We start from the raw sequence: 17,158 nt of genomic DNA on the forward strand, positions 1-17,158 counted from the left end.
GGTTTGGGTAAGCCAGTATAATAGTAAGATCACACTTTTTTGAAGCTATACTTCTTTAGGCGCATTATGAAAAATTGATGAGAGTGAAATTTTACGATGCGCGCGCATCGTGACACAAAATTAACAGAATGAAGTTGCCCACGGAAGATGCTGCGAACTGAACGCTACTGAACTTTATTGACTCCTTTTCCAGTCTTTGATTATTTAATTGTAATTAATTATTTGCATGCAATCAAAAACTATTTTTAATAATGCCAAAGAAGTATAACTTCTTACGCGCGTACACGCACCCTTTTTTTTTAAATATTATTATTCAACAGTTCAAGATGAACGTAATCAAGTCATGTATTTATTATTATTATTTCTTGTTTATTACTAGTTCTTCTTGTTCGTTTTACGGGTTTGTTGGTAATTTAGATTAATTTAAAAAAAACCGCTTAATGACGACGTCAATGTTTTATTTTCTTTATTTCTTATGATTTCTGGAATTAACAGCAAAAGAAAATTAATTTTATACACTTAATTTACTCGTGGTATCTTTTGCAATCAAACTTTTTATCCCTTCTTCTTTTTATATAGCGTCAATATCAATTTGTTGTCAAAATTAAGCATTTTATTAAAAATGAAAATTCTTTTTTTGGCTTTATTTTTATTCTTAATTCATTGTGTATATTCCAAAAGCAAAAGGTATGAAAATTATACTTTGTTCAACCTTGTCGCGACTGAGCGATATCAAATTAAGTTTCTGCAAAATTTGGAGACACAAAAATACATAGATGCTATATTCTGGAGACGTCCTTTCAAAATGTTCAGCGATATCCAAGTTCTAGTAAATCCTATGGATTTAGAAATTTTTAAGGAGAGATTAGTGCATTTTGGCATGAATTCAAGAATTTTGTCTGACAATATACAACGGTAAGTATTTGAACTCAGAACTTGTAAGATGCGATTTATATTCCGTAAATGCTACGTTAGCGTAGATTCAGATTTAGGAAAATAATACGAATTAGTCGTTTGGATACCCAGATCACTAAGCTTCATAAAATTTTGAAAAACAGCCTTTCCATTTGCATGTATAATGTTTATTTTTTTATGTAATAGGCTCACCTGATCTTAAGTGATACCGCTGCCCATGGACACATATTGCCAGAAGGCTCGCAAGTGCGTTGCCGGCTGAAATGTTAATGAAGCACAATATAAGAAATATATTTTAATTCCATTGTCTTTAATTGCCTGTACTATAACTATTTTTCCTAACCCGCGATTAAAACTGTGAATTGCTAAACCTATTATGTAAAAACGGGAATACTCATATGTAATTTTTAATCTAATAAATTTTCCAGTGAGTTCGACCAACAAGTAATCCACAGATATTTACGCCTCAAAACAGCGTCTTATTCTTGGAACAATTACCATTCACTTGAAGACGTATACCAATGGATGTCTGATATTGCTGCAAAATATCCTAAACTAATAAAACTCAAGGACATTGGAAAAACTATTGAAGGCAGGGAAATCCTAGCTATGAATATATATAGACCAGGTTCTAAGAGGAAAGTTATAATAGACGCAGCGATGCATGGAAATGAATGGATTACGGCAGAGTTTGTGACCTATCTAGCAAACGAGTTGGTGAAAGCTGATAAGTCGAAGAATAGCAAATTGAGACGCGTGGCGAATAAGTTTAACTGGTTTCTGATACCCGTCGCTAACCCTGATGGGTATGTTTATAGTATGAAAAACGTGAGTACAAATCACTTCATAATTTATCTATGAGTCTGTCATAAATTACACGCTTTATAGTAGTTTGACGTGGCGTTCGGTCAAAGTTAAGGCACCCACAAATGTGATAATAAAACACAAGTTTATTTATTTATTTACTCTTCTTTACATTTATAGAAAAACAAATAATATAATACATTAAAAAGCTTTTAGTCTTTGATGCAATGCTAAATATAATGATCTCTCCTTATATTTAATATAGTTGTGGTCTTGTAGGTTTTTCAAACTCTTTAGATTTGTTTTTCTCTAGGTTCTCTTTAGTTTCTTAAAATAGCTAATGCTGTTTAAACTTTGAGAATACCATATTATATTTATATGTTACATATTCAGCCTCTATATTTATACTGTCAATCTTAACCATATTATCACTTAAATTTTATTTCAAAATTATATATAGAAAAATATTCTCACACTATTTAAGATTTGTACCGTTATTAAATTAGACTTATCCTTATTTATAAAAACTGACTGGAGTTCTCATAATCACAGTGGAACACAATTTGACTGAAAAGATGAGAGAGATTTTTAGTTCAAAGAGTGCTAGAAGACAGAGTTAAATTTTTGGGAGTTATGTCAGTAATAGTGTCTGACTGATCTGTCTTTTCCCAGCGTAAATCCAATTTGACAGAAAAAACTAAAGAGTATTTAAGGTTTTGTGTACTAAGACTGCTTTTTTATATAAGTAGGTTAGTATTATATTCAAAGGCAAATATTTTTACAGGATCGACTATGGCGGAACAATCGGCGCATTGAAAATAACAATACAATCGGTGTCGACCTGAACAGGAACTTCGATTATAGTTTTTGCAGTAAGTATTGAATCTATATGAATTGCTGTTAGTTAGTCTCGCTAAAACTTGAAACTGGCTGGACCGATTTGGCTAATTATGATCTTAAAATATTTGTAAGTTCAGAGAAAATTTAAACGATGGGAACCATTAATAACAAGTACAGAAAAATACTAAAAACGACAATTGAATATTCTAATCGAAAAATCGAAAAATTCGAAACTATTTCTAGCAGGGAAATATTTTGTCATTTTAGAAATAATAAATTGTCACTTGGTTGTCATATATTTACAGACCCTTCAGAGTTTGAGTTTAGCTGTAGTATGAGGTCCGATCTCTTTGGTTTGTATATTTAGATGATACAAAATTCTAAAAATAAATATAAAATAGCTGAGTAGCGAAGAGCCTGACTCTCAATGTTTAACTTATATTCTATATTTAATTAAATTAATGAAATATATAAACATTTCTTAAGAATCTTGGCATACGCGCGTATGTGTCATAGTTGATCATTTCACTAATTCTGTTGTTTACAAATTTACATCGAACCTACGCCCAAGTCGGATGGTCGAATCGAAATAGGGAATAGATTATAAATCTAGCTGTGGCACATGCGCACGGGCATTCTTCGTCTTTGAAGTGATACAGCCCTGCGATTCTGTAACTCACTTTTCGAACTCACACAGCGGTTTTCGCATCGGAGGTCGCTCTCAAATCAGTCGTGAAGCAGTACAGAATCGCAGGGCTGTTTATCTAAAATCAGTGAAGTGAAAGAAGTGAATTATAATGAATCAAGTGTTTAATTTCCTACCCTTGATCCAGCTTTTATTACAATCCTTAGTATTCTGATTCTGCGTTACTCTTATTCATAATAAACAAACTTATGTCACTGATTTACCTACTAAAGCAGTGATTCTCTAGTTCTGTACTTACATATGCTAAATTAATGTGGATTTATATAGGCTTAGACCAATTTTTATTATTGAGAAATAGATAAAGAGTATATAAAATATATTTTTATATATTACAAATTCCAATTCAACCACTTTCGTATATTTTGCCTGGATTTAGCTAGTAACGCAATCTAAAGTTCAATTTGGTCCACCTGGGATTGAAACCCAATGAAATGAAATTGTATTATTGGCATAATTCGATCTCATTCCAGCTCAAGGTGCCAGCAAAGAACCATCGAAAGATTACTATTGTGGTTCCAAGGACTTTTCGGAACCGGAGTCGAGGGCCATTGCCGACTTTGTGAGAATTCACCGGAAGGACCTAAATTTCTACATCTCACTCCACGCTTACGGACAAAAGATTTTGATACCGTACTCGGACAGGGTGAAACATGTTGAGAACTTTGGTGAATTGGTGAGCGTTTTATATTTTATTGTACGAGTTTAAATGACCATACAATAATCATTTATTAATAGTCTAGTTTGTCTATGCGGCTTATAAATGTTGTAAAAATATATTATTGATGATATTTATACAATAATAAAACTCAAAAAAGTCAAAAGTCAAAAATCATTTATTCATATGGGTAACACAATGTACACTTATGAACGTCAAAGAAGAAATATACATTAAATGCTCCTAATTTTACATACTGTCAGTTCTCAAATCAAGGGCGTAGAACGGAAGAGAACTGGCAATAAACTCCAGCAATACATTCCAAAATAACCACGGGTCAAGGCTGTTTTATTTGTTATTAGGAAAATATAATTGACTGAACATTTGTTTCTATAATGATTTCATTATTGAATTTAGTAACATTATCTTAAAAACGTGAAAACTACAGCCAGTAGGTAGGTGTATGCTACTTATTACAATCAAAATATAATTGATTCATTTAGGTATTTAATATGCACTTATGAACGTCAAAACAAAGATATTAAATTGCTTCGTTTTCTGTCAGTGTTCATATCAAAGGCGTAGAACGGACGAAAATACTGCCAATAAACACTTACGCAACTCATTTGAATCGCCTAGGTTTTATTTTACAAACTTGCAATCACGAAAATATTCGCCGTATGGCATTACGAATCAATTTTATTAATTAAAATTATTTTTAAATAGACTTTAATATTGCTAACTATTCATTATAGCAACACTAAGGGTGATTGACATTCAGAAACGAAACTTAACGCTAAGTTGGATCTTGACATACGGGAGTCAAAGTTCGCGCTTCATTTCGTTTCTGGATATCACCCTAAGTGTTGTACATATTGGCAAGTGTACAAATATAATAACGACACTGACAATCAACATCTAAAAGAATGTTGCCATTTGAAGAAATTAGTTCTAATAGTTTTCTGCAAACTGGCTAGGTAAACATAAACATAAACATAAGCGTGTTTAATCAGTTCAAAAGGGCATTAAAGATACACATCAGAATGATTTAAAAAAGGTGATTCATGAAAGGTGATTTTTTGCTGACGTCATACATTGGGCTAGCTGATGACGACGTGTATCTCGTTCTTAATATTAAATTTCTCATGTAAATAAAAAATAATTTTTGTAATGAGAAATAAAGTTCTTTAAACATTTTTTATTTATTTACTAAGAAAAGATTTCTGAAATTATTCGATAGAATAATTGTCATAGGCTCTTGAACTATACGTGATAAGTTTAAGCATAGCAAACATACTAATTCCAGAGATGTGGTGTTGATACATGCAAACAATACAAAAGATTTATTCGCCGCAGTCATGTGGGAGATTCCTCAAGTTGCAATTTATTGATGTAATTTATGTGTGTTAGCAATGTCTCATGCAATGCTTAGAACAATTCATACCTCGAGAACTGAGCGTGTGCTAGTTTTGAGTTATTAAAACTAATTTTAATGAAATGCTACTTTTAAAAACTAATAAATTAATTTGAAATTCAAATATTTATCATATCTATTTATATGTAGGATTTAGACACATTGCATGTAGTACTCGTACATACATATTTGATATTTTTGACGTGAGAACGTCTAGTAAATCGATGAAAGCCGGCTGTATGCACGAAAAAGCATGACTTATTGTCCTGTTACGCTCATTGTCACGTTACGCTCATTGTCCCGTTACGCTCACTGTACGCTTGCCGCATCTATTTATCTTCCACTCGAAAAATCTCTCAGAACGTCACGGTGGAAGGGGTGGATTCTTGCATTCATTATTATTTCTTGATGATGAAACTAAGCCCCAGGTATTAATTCGAAAAGTTCTTCTGAACAGTCCCCATGGCAGTGTACGTCTATACTACACAACGCCAAAGAGGTCTAGCCCATCAAAATCAAGATCGTCGATTCTTCTATTAGACCAGTGCAGATAGCCTTTAAAAATAATAAAAAGTGAAAAAAATTACAGTAGGATGAAACCCATTAGAAAAGCAGGGGAATATGATCATAATGAAAGGAAAAATAAATTACGGTCGATCTGAGGTCGGGAAGGGGTAGGGGGGGAGTTTTAAGGGTAAAAAACGGTTTATCTCGATTTCCGGCAAAACTGAAAGTCCTATCGAAGAAAACTAAATGGCAAAGTTGTAGGTCATAAAAAGATCTACAACTTTTGTATTCACATATTTTTCACATAACCTAAAAATTTATGTGAAAAATTCAAAAAACCAACTTCTTGGTTTTTTATTTCTATCTTTTACAAAAAAATTTTTTTTTAACGAAATTTGGTGAAAACTTACCTTCTTATGTCCCAAATATACTGTAATTTATTTGATTAAACATAGTTATTTTTTCACCTTATTTTGAATTAATATCGAAAAAACACCCTAATTTTCAATCGAAAATTCTGACGTCAAAATTTCAGCTTTTTTCAAAAAGTTGGTGTGCTTTCAGTTTGTTGAAATCTCTACTTTCCTATGGTAAAAAAATATATATATATTACCATAGTAAATCTTCTCCGAAAATGCAAAAAATCGTATGCAGTAACGCCCAGACCCGTCATCCCCTTCCCTACTTCTCTATGAATCTTCTTTAAATTATAATTAGATGCCTATTTATTACCATTTTAAGATAACTTATATATACCTGAGTGACCTTAAAAAAAATTTTTAGCCTTCAGATAGGCTAAAATTTTCGTATTTCATAGAGAAGTAGGGAAGGGTATGACGGGTCTTTACGGGGCGTTACTGCATACGATGTTTTGCATTTTCTGAGAAGATTTACTATGGTAATATATATATATATATATATATATATTTACCATAGGAAAGTAGAGATTTCAACGAACTGAAAGCACACCAACTTTTTGAAAAAAGCTGAAATTTTGACGTCAGAATTTTCGATTGAAAATTAGGGTGTTTTTTCGATATTAATTCAAAATAAGGTGAAAAAATAAATATTTTTAATCAAATAAATTACAGTATATTTGGGACATAATAAGGTAAGTTTTCACCAAATTTCGTTAAAATTTTTTTGTAAAAGATAGAAATAAAAAACCAAAAAGTTGGTTTTTTGAATTTTTCACATAAATTTTTAGGTTATGTGAAAAATATGTGAATACAAAAGTTGTAGATCTTTTTATGACCTACAACTTTGCCATTTAGTTTTCTTCGATAGGACTTTTAGTTTTGCCGGAAATCGAGATAAACCGTTTTTTACCCTTAAACCTCCCCCCCCCCCCCTACCCCTTCCCGACCTCAGATCGACCGTAATTTATTTTTCCTTTCATTTTGATCATATTCCCCTGCTTATCTAATGGGTTTCATCCTACTGTAATTTTTTTTGGTTTCAAATTTATCGGCGCTGGTCTATATATACGTAGTTTGATTTAAATAACAGAGCATTGAATGATCACCTACAGCTATCTAAATATAATAGATATTATTATGATAAATGCTTATTGATTAAATATTAAAATATTTATTTTCATTCCGTGCTATATACTTTGCAGTAAAGGTAATTCTTGTAATTTTTTGACGTTCATATGTATATAAACTGATATGAATTATTGTTTTTTTAATTAGTTAAAGTGTTAACCAAGTAAATCTCTTAAAGTAATTAACAATGATTATTATTTTATAACTAAAAACCTAATCCAATAAAAATTGCCTAGCTCCTTTTTAATCCACCTTAAACAAGTCAAACTTCATGAGAAATCTAAACTAATTCGGCTCAGACAGGCGCTTGAGGTATTATATTTTTCAACGAAGAGAAAGTTATATTAAGTCGTGCCCTGATTTTAAATTTAACTAATCAATAAGGTTAAAAATAGCAAGAGTCTAAATTGGAAATCAGTAAGGCAAATAATTTTTTCTCCGAAGGAAATCAAAATCACTTGGCGCTGGGTAGGAATATTCATGCGAATTTTGAATTTCAAATCACGTTTCAGGAAAATTATGGGAAACAAGCAATATTGAAAATGTATAAAGTGCACGGGGTCAAATACGGTATTGGAACCATTTATGATAGCTTTGGTGAGTTCCTCGAAAATTTACTATTGCTTCAGTGAAAATTCCACTCTTCTAATTACTACGATGACCGCCATACCATGATGACGTCATGCCACTGGGGTAAGTCATTAGTTAGACTGGTCGAGGAGCCTACCTTTAAGTAGCATAAAGATCATCACCTTCCTTCCTCCCACAGATAAATAAAAGGTAAGGATTTTCAAAAACGTCCAAATAGTTTATAGTTTTGCCTTTTTATTTAATAGTACTGTTATTAAAACTGGTATTTTATAAATTTCAGGTTATAGAATCTCGGGTGACAGTGCTTCATGGGTGAAGAAAAATCATAAAGTTAAGTAAGTATTGACTATACTATAATAGACTCTTGCATTGATAATGATTTGGGGTTTTCAAAGGAAAATATCTAAAAGGTTTTCCCTATGCTTCGTGCATAAGCTAAGCTAAAAGGGTGAGTAAAAATAGTAAGTATTACTTATAGCCTCACCTTGAAATAAAGTTTAATTTTAGACTTATTATTTTATAAAGGGAGTGTTATAGTATTACGTCACGCAATTTTTGGAGATTATTGACCCCCTCCCCCATATAACGCGCCGTAACGTTTTTCTGTACCCAAGTATAGTAAAACGTTTCGTGACCACCTAGTGACCCTTTATACCTAAAAGTTACAATTATGTGGTGTAAAGTACTGGAAAGTCAAAAATAATATTAACAATAACGCGTAAAAAAACTTTTTAACCGGATTAAAGTTATGTATTATTATAAATTTACAACTATTTAACATAATTTTAAATTTATCCGACGTTTCGCGTGCTTTACAGCGTGCGTGGTCACGGTGACTGAAGACAAAAGATGTTGGATGTCAAAAAGTATCACAGCTGTAGAGAAAGTTGCCTTATCTGTATTTATTTCCCCGGAGTTGGTATCGACTAAAAGATGGAGGGTTTAATCCGGTTAAAAAGTTTTTTTCTTTAAATGTGTAAAGGTTATGTCAATCAAAGACAATACTAATAATGCGTAATTCAATTCCCTCCCCGCATCGTAACTTTTTACAAAACGACCCCCCGTTAAATTCGTTACGTAATACTTGACCGCTCCCAAAGTCTCCTACGTAAAGGTACTATGAGGTTTGATAGAAAAGCTTTCACAATTATTTCAGATATGTGTTAACCATACTCCTACGTGACAACGGTACATATGGGCACGCGCTGCCTGCGAATCAAATTTTGCCAACCTGCGAGGAAACGCTGGTGGGCTTAACAGAAATATTGACGGCTCGCCACAGACGAGTTGAACCCGTCCTATTTAGCGATGCAACGCGTATACACTTTTGTCTAATTATATTTTGTATTTGTTACTTTTTGAATTATATTTTCTGAATACATTAATGTATTATATTATAGATCTAAGTACATGTTTTAAAAGGGGGTTGCTCGCTCTCCTGTGTCCTTATTAATTAAACTACGTAAGGATGACGGCACTGTACGTTATAAATACAAGTGACTTAATTTAAATGTACATTTGTGTAGTTACGAAATGCACTATACAAAAACATATCAAAACGGACAAAGAAAAAGGCAATATTTCTACAATCTTAGGTTTTTGCTGACATATGTTAATATTTCTTTCATAATAAAAATATTCTCTTTAATCACTAAAATTCTTATTAATAAAAGTGGGACAGTAATCGTTTTAGTCGCGTAGTCATTAAACTATCCAATACAAATAACTTTTAAATTTACTTTAACCCACGTTTTATAACGTGTCTTCTCTAATAGACTTATAATATTACTATTATATTAAAAATTAGAAAACTATATTATGTTACAAACCAAAAAGTTTCTATAGTTATTTTTCTATAGAATGCATTATCTATGCGCTGATTTGACACAGAACCATTGCAAACATATTCTATGTGCAAATAGGCAACTGTCACCAAATGAAATCAGTGAGGTCACGAAACAATAACAATGTTAAAATTTTTACTCTTCACATTACTAATTTACAATGTGCAATGTATTCCAAAAAGATACAAAAATTACTCCCTCATACGCGGTATACCAGTTAATGAGGCCCATTTAAGATTCTTCAATAATTTAAGTGCGCTTTATAATGTTAATTACTGGAGATTACCGGGTCTGGTACACAGGCCCATTGAATTCATAATTGCGCCTACAAACAGAGAGGATTTTGTAAGGACCGCGGATAAAGCTGGCGTGTATTATTCCACTCTCATAGAAGATGTACAGAAGTATGTAATTTGAAGTTGTTTAAAAATCTAAATCAGTCTTATATATATTTAACAATTTACAACTCGTTACAGCAGCTTAGACAAAATATTTTTATATTATATACGATATAAAGAGCTTTAAATGTTTCGTGCTGTAAATACTTTTGGCTTCTTTTGAATTGATATAAGATTAAACTAATTAAATCGTCACAAGTACTTCAATGGTAGTTTCTCTCTAACCGTGCCTTTGTATAGAAAGTGAACATAGGATCTGACAGTAAGGTAATAAACATCAAAAACTATGGACCAAAGCAAGCCATTTCCAATAGAAGCAAGTAACGTGGGAACTTTGCGGTTTAAAAATTATTTAGGTTTTATTAACGTTTTCGTTCGTTTTTTTATCTGGTTCGGTTTTTTGATATTTCACCTCGCTCCAACTCCTACTGGCTCTCTTTGCCTCATCTGCAACTGGCACCAGGTTTGCCTGGGACGGCCTCGCTGATAACGGCCATATATTGAACTAGTTAAGAATCTTAGGAAAAGAGCTGGTTTTTTCTTCTCTTTCTCTTGTAATAGGTCAGAATGCAAAGTGCACGTGGTGGGGACAATGTGCACGGGCGTCGGGCAGTTCAGCGGCATGACGCTTTATAAATTGAGGGCATCTACAGCGCACATTAAGCTAACACAGTATACAAAAGTCATCTAAGTTTATACTTACAGAGCTCTTGATATGCAAACTGTAAAATCCTACATTCGACGTAATATGGAGTCGTTCGATTGGAGGAGTTTTTTTCGCCTGCAGGACATTTACGCCTGGCTCTGGGATCTGGAGACCCAATATCCAGAAGTGATGCAAGTGAAAACAATTGGAAAATCTGTGGAAAAGAGAGATATACTTGCAGTGAAAATTGAACATAAGACTGGCAGGCAATAATTTCATAAAGTTTGATTTTCTAGTCTCGTCTGAATTCCGAAAACCTACACAACTAATACTCTATAGTTTTGAGCTCGGCGAAAAAAAAACAATTATCCACGTTTGTCCTTGCTAAAGTACATAATAATATGTAAATATGTATGTAACGTAAATTTGATATCTACAAATATAAATTTCAAAATAAAAGGAAAAACGAACGACGGTGCGTTGATCTGATAGGATCTGATAGGATTAGAGATACTGTTGACCAATCACAATGAAACGAAACGCGCTATTCTTTCGTTTTTGATTTTCTATGATTACCTTTTAAGATCAAATCTCAAAGACCCAACATTATATTAAAGGACCACGCCAAGACCGAAAGTAATTGTGGAGGGCGGTATACATGCGCGTGAGTGGATATCGCAGGCGTTTGTCACATATTTTCTCTATCAAATTCTGACAGCTGTTCAATCTAATAGCACACTGAGAGTAATAGCTGAGACCTACCAGTGGCATTTTGTACCAGTTATGAATCCGGATGGATATGATTACACGCATAATGCGGTAATATTTATTTTAACATATTTACTATTACATTAATTATAATTAATATTACTATTATATTATAATTATAATTATCTTAACATATTAACTATTATAATAGTAATAAAAGTAGTAGTAGTGTTCAACGTGGTACTGATTACTTGATTTTTAATCCACAAAAATCAAGTGATACTATTGACCAAAGAGTAATAATACATGAGCATGTAAAATAAAATTATGTATTAACGCAGAATCCACAAACATATAAAATACCAATAGACTATTTCTATATCTATATATCATTTATATATGTACCAGCCAGTACACGGTTGACAAGACACTAAAATTTGTAAAATATTTTCATATTATAGGATCGAATGCACCGAAAGAACATGAACCACGTCGATTTGAATAGAAACTTTGGATTGGCTTTTGGAAGTAAGAGATTTTATATGAAATATATCCTATTCGTTTGTACTATTGACACGAGTAATACATATTATAAATTTATATAATTTAACAACTATAAAGTTATTTATAATATTATATATAGTGTTGCAAATAAAATATAATTTACGTTTATATAATCAAAGAAAATTTATTTCAAGACAACTTCTATGCTGGGTATATAACTTATTTTAATTAATACTTTTATATATAGGTACAATATTTTGACCCATAAGAAATAAATCTTATTGCACTCCTTTAACTAAAGCATTCGCGTGTCTCATTGTGGCAAATTGTGTTTACGCTGATAAAAAAAAACAAATAACGAAAGAGACAACTTTAATTAAAACTACTATTTGACGAATTTTTCTTTTATTAATGAGGTGGATCTATAAAATTCAAAGTCATCAGCTAATATTTTAGAACCGTCTTGTTTGACATGTCAAAAAATATATACATACAAATGGCTAGAACCTTTTTAGATCTGGGCCTCAGAATAATCTGTTCCATGATCATTTCTAATGGGCAATTAGCTGATCAGTCTCCTGTGCCTGACTGATGCCGACGACTTTTTGTGTCGAAGGCACGCTGATTTCACGATGTTTTCATCACCGCGAGTGTTCCTCGTCGCACAAAGTCAATTGGTGTACAGCCGGGTATCGAACGTACGAACCCAGGAATGAGAGTCGCACGTTGAAACCTCTAGGCCAACACTGCTTTAAAAAAAATTATAGATATATATTCGAACTAGCGACCCGCCCCGGCTTCGCACGGGTGCAATGCTGATACTAAATACACTACAGAAAAACTGTGCGGCCGGCCGGTACCGCCGCAAACGCTACGTCCCGCAATTTTTAAATCTGTAATAACTTCGAAAATATTCACTTAAATCATACGGTGTAAAGGGCCATATAGATTTATATTAAATGAACAATGTATTCAAGGTATTTAATTGGTTAAGGATTAATGCTGTATTGGTTAAAATCGCTTCGAAAATTAGCCATTATTTGTCGTAAAAAGTAAATGACAAAAAAAAGTTATTGTGGGTTATCCATAAGAGATAGACATATACCATCACGGACTTTTCTGTAGACCTTTTCAATATTTTCAATGTACAATACTTAGTACATTATTTTGATAAAACTCGTAGGGTTCAGCCTGCGTTTGCAATGTAAGCGGAAAAAATGTAATTATTTACTACATCACATTAGAAACCTCAAAAATAACAGTACTTCTCCACTATTTAATGGATGTTATTATACATATAAACCTTCCTCTTGAATCACTCTATCTATTAAAAAAAACCGCATCAAAATCCGTTGAGTAGTTTTAAAGATTTAAGCATACAAAGGGAAGTAGGGACAGAGAAAGCGACTTTGTTTTATACTATGTAGTGAAGATGCCAAGTGACGTGTTTTTATAGCCGTTGGTGTGAGTAGAAAGAAATCTAGCGAGACATACTGTGGTCCACATGCGTTCTCGGAACCAGAATCGAAGGCAATGGCGGATTTTGTTCTTGCAAACAGTCGAGATTTAATGTTCTATCTCGCTTTCCATGCTTATGGTCAATACATGATATTACCGTATACACATATGAAGGGTCATTCAGAAAATTATGATGATGTTGTAAGTTAAAATACGTTGTTAATATTAGAATAAGTTAATTATAGTCTGTTGCCAGCAGTAGTAGCAGAGCTGCCTTGGTCCGTGTTCTTCTTTGGGGCCGTTCAAGTATACGTAAGCAGATTTACTGCAATTTATTCCCCCCCCTGCCTCTTGTCAGTAAATGTAAGAAAAGCTCTCAAAAATAGTACATAAACGTATTAATTTTTTTGTAGGAATCCTCAAAAATGCATTTCATTTTCAAGCATCGACAATGTGTGGGTAATATGTGTAAAAAAGTAAAGAATTACTGTCGACGTAATCACCAAAGACCCCCCCCCCCCCCCTCACCCTATAGTGCCTACGTAATACTTGAACCCCTTTCTTTTGTTTTAGCATAAATAACTAATAGAAAGAAGAGAATTACTTTAAAATGTAATAAACTCAAGTTGAGGAATTTCTCAAAATCTGTTTAATTATTATTTTTAGTTTTACTCACTTTTACGTCTCTCGTCTAAAATTAATTAACGAAACCAAATAATACAATTGGCTAGTCTTTATTAGCATGAAAAACATATTCCACGTAAGCACTGTTTATGTATTAAGATTTTATATGAAATTTTAGCATGAAATGGGTCTTAAGGCTGCGTCCCACATAGCAGGTAGATACGGGACGCAGTATGAAGTTGGCACTGCATACGATACAGTAGGTAAACAAATTGTGTATTACAAAGGAGAAGCATATAAATTGAGTAATAATGTAGGTAATCCGACTAGATATTAATAATAAGCTGTGCCCTACGGTTGCATGTTAACTTGGTCGTATTATATTGCCGTAACTTTTGTATTTTGTGACAGATTTCTACGATTTATATATTTTTTAAATACATGTGTCTTTACTAAGACATCATGGAGAATTACGATCTAGCCTAACAAAAGACTAATTAGTAATTTAAATCCAACCTAAATTACTAATAAGGATATTTAACATAAGTTTCCAATAAAACTACTTACAGTCTTTAATAAATGAAACACACCCTTTCTTGTGCTATTTTGTACGATTTAAATACATTTATATCTTAGAACATTCTTGATATGCTTGTGTTTATTGTTTTGTTTTGTAGGAAGTATACATCTTAAAAACTTGTTTCATTAAGTTTTATTTACATTTGTTTGTAAAGGATAGGATTATCTACAAATAGGTTATCAATTTAATATCAAATCCAAATTTTATTTTCTATTAAAAAAGTGCAACTTTGTTTCTTACAGGCTACATGACATCGGGAGTCAGTGGATGCTGGGTGAAGAAATCATTCAATGTTCCGTAAGTTTGTAATTAAAAGGTTAATAAAAAATTTAACCTTCGACCCCGAATAACTTTAGTAGCACACATAGGATGGATGGGGATTTTTAAAACTTTATTTGTAATGGTAAACCAGGAATTTTAGTTATTTGACCATTATTTTTATTTCTAACTAGCTGGCCTGTAGAACATCGTATCGCCTTACTTGTCGATTCTTTATTTTTTTTAATACTTATTCTGCTATTCGGGACACCGGTCTAGCTAAGATAAAAAAATAAAGTTGATAAGACAACAAATACATTATGTCAAAAAATAAAAATTTACCTTCCCGGAACCTCTCCACTAACACTTGAACTTTATGATATGGTATAAAAGTTCAAATTGACTTTTAAGTATTATTACGAATATTATGTATGGGAATATAGAAAAGTGTTGTTTTTAGACTTTTTCACTCAATTTTATTTAATTTTTTCTCTCCGTAAGAACCACCCTCGTACTTCAAAGAATATTATAAAAAAAGAATTGGCCAAATCGGTCAAGCCGTTTTCATGTTATGTCGTGACAACGGAAAACGGGTTTCATTTTTATATATGTAGATTTGACCGGACTCATAAACTATATTATTTTTATTTATGACATATAATTTTAAGTGGAGATATTTTTTAGATATGTGGTGACGTTTGAATTGCGTGACCAAGGGCAGCATGGCTTTGCTCTTCCCCCCAAACAAATATTGCCGACTTGTAAGGAAACCATGGATGGTCTCATATCCCTTTTAACGCATAAAACAGACAAATTAAAGGACCCGGTCTTACCGAAAACGGGTAGTGGGGATATAATATATATTAATCATGTTATTTTGAAGTTTATATTGATTAAATTGTTTATTTAATAAATATTATTTTATTTTTACACGCTTTATATTAGCTTCACCTGTATGTATGTATGTATGTAACCAACTCCTTCGGACTCGATTTTGACCCACTTTTAACGGACAGATTTAATTCAAACTGTGAGCACCTGTCAAAGATCGATGTCAATGCAATAATCCGAAAAAAAAAATGAAAAAAATAAAAAATAAATACGGTGGCGTATAATAACGTTTAACTAATAATAATAATGGCGCTCTGTGCCATATTTTTCGTCTATCGAGCAACCCACGCTTTTTCACAATAAAACCAGTATTTTTCGTTCATTACCATTTTCAGCCTAAATTAGGAATTATTTTTCACTTTTTAGTTTGATGTGCTTTAAAAGCGTGTTTTTTAGTTTTTTTTAACTATTATTTATTAGAATTACTATCGCCACGTATAATTTATTCTGTTTGAAAGATAGTGCGTAAAAATCTAAATATCATTCATATAGGAAAAGAGAGTGTATGCCAGTAAATGATAATGTTTCTATGTTTGCATTTACTGCCAGTTCTCAAATCATAGGCGTAAAACAGATGAGAAGAACTGGCAATAAACACTGCGTCATTCTTTTATATCGCCAAGTTTTTAAATCGAAATATGTGTCACATTTTAATGCAATTAATTAATTATAATAATGAAATAAATACGGAAAATACTATGTATTTATAGTATCTAGAACTACCTACCTACATGCTAGGTAGTATACGAATTAAATATTTACTTTTTTATTTAAACACTCGGTATAACAATTTTTAAATCGTAAAACATAGAAGGCTGAGGTCAGCATAGCAGCCACAGAAATTAATCTGCTATTATTATGTTGTTATTTGTCATGAAAGTGGAACGTAAGATGCATATGATGTGAACAGCACAATCTGCATGGAATACAGAAATCTTCGATTCGTCAACGACCAATCCCTCTCCGAGCGGCTTGATCCTTTGGCGTTCCATAGAGATGTGGGGTCACTCTGCATCTTCTCCCGCATTTACCATGGAGAGGGTTCAGAGGAGTTGTTCAGATTAATACCTGCAGCTGAGTGTCATCATCGGATGTCGAGGCAGAATACGAAATTCCACCCGTATCACCTCGACGTCCGCCGTTCCACAACTGAGCGTTTTTCAAGGCAGTTTTTGCCGCGCACCACCACTATGTGGAACCAGCTGCCCACTGAAGTAATTCCGAACCAATTAGACTTATTGTCCTTCAAGAAAAGAGCATACCAAATC

General features: G+C 32.6%; 2 protein-coding genes across 2 annotated transcripts; both read left to right on the top strand.

Annotated features, from left to right (window-relative positions):
- Positions 1–587: 587 nt before the first annotated feature.
- Positions 588–9,364, top strand: LOC125054807 (zinc carboxypeptidase-like). The gene is made up of 7 exons (XM_047656918.1): positions 588–915; positions 1,344–1,743; positions 2,504–2,591; positions 3,736–3,938; positions 7,901–7,985; positions 8,260–8,314; positions 9,136–9,364. The coding sequence occupies exons 1-7, from the start codon at positions 623–625 to the stop codon at positions 9,353–9,355; spliced, it is 1,344 nt and encodes a 447-aa protein (XP_047512874.1). The 5' UTR covers positions 588–622; the 3' UTR covers positions 9,356–9,364.
- A 564-nt stretch (positions 9,365–9,928) lies between these two features.
- Positions 9,929–15,909, top strand: LOC125054808 (zinc carboxypeptidase-like). The gene is made up of 8 exons (XM_047656919.1): positions 9,929–10,227; positions 10,927–11,133; positions 11,485–11,686; positions 12,037–12,103; positions 13,536–13,738; positions 14,340–14,424; positions 14,984–15,038; positions 15,684–15,909. Exons 1-8 carry the CDS (start codon positions 9,947–9,949, stop codon positions 15,907–15,909), a joined length of 1,326 nt encoding a protein of 441 aa, XP_047512875.1. The 5' UTR covers positions 9,929–9,946.
- The last annotated feature ends 1,249 nt before the right edge of the window (positions 15,910–17,158 follow it).

Source organism: Pieris napi, chromosome 12 (genome assembly GCF_905475465.1).
Source record: "Pieris napi chromosome 12, ilPieNapi1.2, whole genome shotgun sequence".
Classification (NCBI taxonomy): Eukaryota; Metazoa; Arthropoda; class Insecta; order Lepidoptera; family Pieridae; genus Pieris; species Pieris napi.

Excerpts from the sequence above, each read along its gene's own strand:
- LOC125054807 (XM_047656918.1), top strand. The coding sequence starts at position 623 with ATGAAAATTCTTTTTTTGGCTTTATTTTTATTCTTAATTCATTGTGTA. Across the intron at positions 916-1,343 it reads TTGTCTGACAATATACAACG|TGAGTTCGACCAACAAGTAA; the intron begins GTAAGTATTTGA and ends TAAATTTTCCAG. Across the intron at positions 1,744-2,503 it reads ATGTTTATAGTATGAAAAAC|GATCGACTATGGCGGAACAA; the intron begins GTGAGTACAAAT and ends ATATTTTTACAG.
- LOC125054808 (XM_047656919.1), top strand. The coding sequence starts at position 9,947 with ATGTTAAAATTTTTACTCTTCACATTACTAATTTACAATGTGCAATGT. Across the intron at positions 11,134-11,484 it reads ATTGAACATAAGACTGGCAG|GACCACGCCAAGACCGAAAG; the intron begins GCAATAATTTCA and ends ATTATATTAAAG. Across the intron at positions 12,104-13,535 it reads CTTTGGATTGGCTTTTGGAA|CCGTTGGTGTGAGTAGAAAG; the intron begins GTAAGAGATTTT and ends GTGTTTTTATAG.